Source organism: Musa acuminata, chromosome BXJ1-9 (assembly GCF_036884655.1).
Source record: "Musa acuminata AAA Group cultivar baxijiao chromosome BXJ1-9, Cavendish_Baxijiao_AAA, whole genome shotgun sequence".
NCBI lineage: Eukaryota > Viridiplantae > Streptophyta > Magnoliopsida > Zingiberales > Musaceae > Musa > Musa acuminata.
This window is the reverse complement of record NC_088335.1, coordinates 36,883,023-36,886,129: the sequence shown is the minus strand read 5'-3', so window position 1 is coordinate 36,886,129 and position 3,107 is coordinate 36,883,023. Positions and strand designations below refer to the sequence as shown.

At 37.1% G+C, this 3,107-nt stretch overlaps 1 protein-coding gene across 1 annotated transcript; it reads left to right on the top strand.

Moving 5' to 3' along the window:
* The first annotated feature begins 636 nt into the window (after window positions 1-636).
* On the top strand, window positions 637-2,891 carry LOC135594324 (tricetin 3',4',5'-O-trimethyltransferase-like). Its single transcript, XM_065084719.1, has 4 exons — window positions 637-1,156; window positions 1,254-1,564; window positions 1,688-1,752; window positions 2,567-2,891. Exons 1-4 carry the CDS (start codon window positions 732-734, stop codon window positions 2,861-2,863), a joined length of 1,098 nt encoding a protein of 365 aa, XP_064940791.1. The 5' UTR covers window positions 637-731; the 3' UTR covers window positions 2,864-2,891.
* Window positions 2,892-3,107: the final 216 nt, after the last annotated feature.

Below are 3,107 nucleotides of genomic sequence, written 5' to 3'. Positions count from 1 at the left end.
AGACAAAAGTTTTGGAAAGTTGAGGCTCTCTTGAATGCGAAAGATAGTGTTTCTGCTGACCAAGCAAACTTACCAGAACATAAAGATTTTTAATTCAAATTCGAGTATTTTATACATCCTTTAATATAATATTTTTATTTTTTAGAAAATCAAAATTTCTATCAAGTACAGTTGGTATCGTTTTACAAATTTTATGGTAGATAAGAGAATCCCAATCGAAAATGGAATCTTACAACTACAATTAATGTTATTCAACTTTCAAACATAGAGTTTGTGCTGACCAAGTAAACTTGCCAGAACATAAAAATTTTTAATTCAAATTTGAGCATTTTATTCATCCTTTAATATAATACTTTTTATTTTTCTAGAAAATCAGAATTCCTATCAAGTATAGTTGGTATCGTTTTACAAATTTTAGGGTAGATAAAAGAATCTCAATCGAAAATCAGTACCCAAAGAAATCTTACAGCTACAATTGATGTTATTCAACATTCAAACATAGTGTTTGTACTGGCCAAGCAAACTTGCCTGAACGTAAAGATTTCTAATAGTATAGCTATTCTTTATTAAAAAAGTCAACATAAATTAAACATGTGGTGCAGCGTGTTGAACGTGAGAAAAACCAAAATTACCGGGTATATAAGTGCTAGCAGCCCTATAGATTTCCTTCAGAAGGCCTCTCCCTCTATTCCACAGTTCAAATCCTCCTTCCTCTCTTGCTACTGCAACTCATGGCAAGCATGGGATCCATCAGGGATGTGATGCAGCCGACGCTCGATGAGGACGAGGAGGCATGCACGTACGCCCTGCATCTGGCGATCGGCTCCGTCCTCCCCATGGCCCTCAAGGCCGCCATCGAGCTCGAGCTACTGGAGATCATCGTCAGTGCCGGCCCCGGCGCCATGCTCGGCCCAGCCGACATCGCGGCCAAGCTGCCAACCGCAAACCCGCAGGCTGCAGTCATGGTGGACAGGATCCTCCGACTGCTCGCCGCCTACAGCGTTGTCAGCTGCACCGTCGAGGCCGGCGACGACGGCCGCCCCTCGCATAAGTACGGCGCCGCGCGCGTCTGCAAGTACTTGACCAAGAACGAGGACGGCGTGTCCCTGGAATCCATGAGTTTGATGAACCAAGACAAGGTCCTCATGGAAAGCTGGTAATCAGGAGAGAGCGTTAACGGAAAGCAATTAACTCTTCTCGTTTCTTGTCGTACTATTTAATCTGCTTGGGTTTCTCGTCGACAACGGTGGCAGGTATTACTTGAAGGATGCGGTGTTGGAAGGCGGCATCCCCTTCAACAAGGCCACCGGGATGGCGCCGTTCGAATACCACGGAAGCGACCCGCGGTTCAACTGGCTGTTCAACGACAGCATGAGGGGTCACTCCACCATCCTCATGAAGAAGCTACTCCAAGTTTACCGCGGCTTTGACAGCATCAAGGTGCTCGTCGACGTTGGTGGCGGCATCGGCGCCACACTCCACATGATCACCTCCAGGCACTCCCACGTCAAGGGCGTCAACTTCGACCTTCCTCATGTCATCTGTGAGGCACCACGCTACCCAGGTAGGTCCAACATGTAATGATTCAACGTAAGCACTTCTACCGTACCCAGTCCTACGTATTTATAAAGAAGGATTCTTGTGTAGTATTTGGCTTGCATTCATTCTTGGGATGTATTGGCTGCAGGAGTGGAGTATGTTAGTGGAGATATGTTTATAGGAATCCCAAGTGGAGATGCCATTTTCTTGAAGGTAATTAGAGATCTTGTCTAAGATCCAATTTCTACCTGGATCAGTTGGATGATCGGAATGACATCATGAGACACATCACACAAATAAAGTAGGATAATCAAGAACATGTGACTTATGTTATATGATTACAATTTTAAAATGATTGAGATTGCATTTAGAAATATATTTATATTTTTAATATGTAATTGAATAAAAAAATTTGAGTGATTATATAGTTATAGATTGCTTTGAGTGTTTGATAAATAATAGATGAAGACTGTATTTTAAATGTACATTGATTTAAGTATTATTTGATAAATTATATTTCAAAAGTCCATTGAATATTTATGATAAATTTATCATTATAATATTTTTAATATTTTTATTTTATATTTAAACTAATAAGTAAATAAATAAATTTTTTAAATATATAATAAATAAAAAATATAATCATATAATAAATATAAAATATTTTTAAAAATAAGTAGATAAAATTTTATCTTTTGGAAAATATAAATTATATTAGTTTCTAACTAAATCACAAATGCTGAAATGCTACTGAAATAGCATTTGCATTTGAGCATTTCAAATGCGACTTGAAAAAAATATAGTAAATACTGATTCAATACCAATTCATGTTTGAAATGTACATTAAAGATTTAAGATTTAAACACTTCAAATAACATCCAGACTAGATACGATTTAAACAAAATTTATTAAATACCGATTCACGCATTAGTACATTGGAATCAATAAACAATTGACTATTGCCTTTCCGTTATAGTGTTTTTTGGACTTACCTTTATTAATATTGACAAAGAAATTAAACATTCAGTGGATTCTTCATGATTGGAGTGATGAGCATTGTGTGAAGATATTGAAGAATTGTTGGAAGGCACTGCCCGAGAAAGGAAAGGTGATTGTGTTGGAAAGTGTTCTACCAACAATCCAGGAGTCGACTCCTCAAGCCAAATGTGCTTATGAAACAGATGTTATCATGTTGGCTCACAGCGATGGAGGCAGGGAGAGGACCCAAAAGGAGTTCCAGGACCTGGCAAGGGATGCTAGCTTCTCAGGATTCAACATCACTTATCTCTTCGCCGCTACTTGGGTCATGGAATTCACCAAATAGATTACTGGAAGCTATATATATATATATATATATATATATATATATATATATATATATATATATATATATATATATATATATATATATATATATATATATATATATATATATATATAGACACGCACAATGCTCAATCTCATTTTATATTCACAATGTTATCTTACTTGTTTTGCTTTATAAGACTCCTTGGTTGTCAGCTTGTATCCAAAATAAAGTTTTACAACAGCTAATGGATCCTGATTCT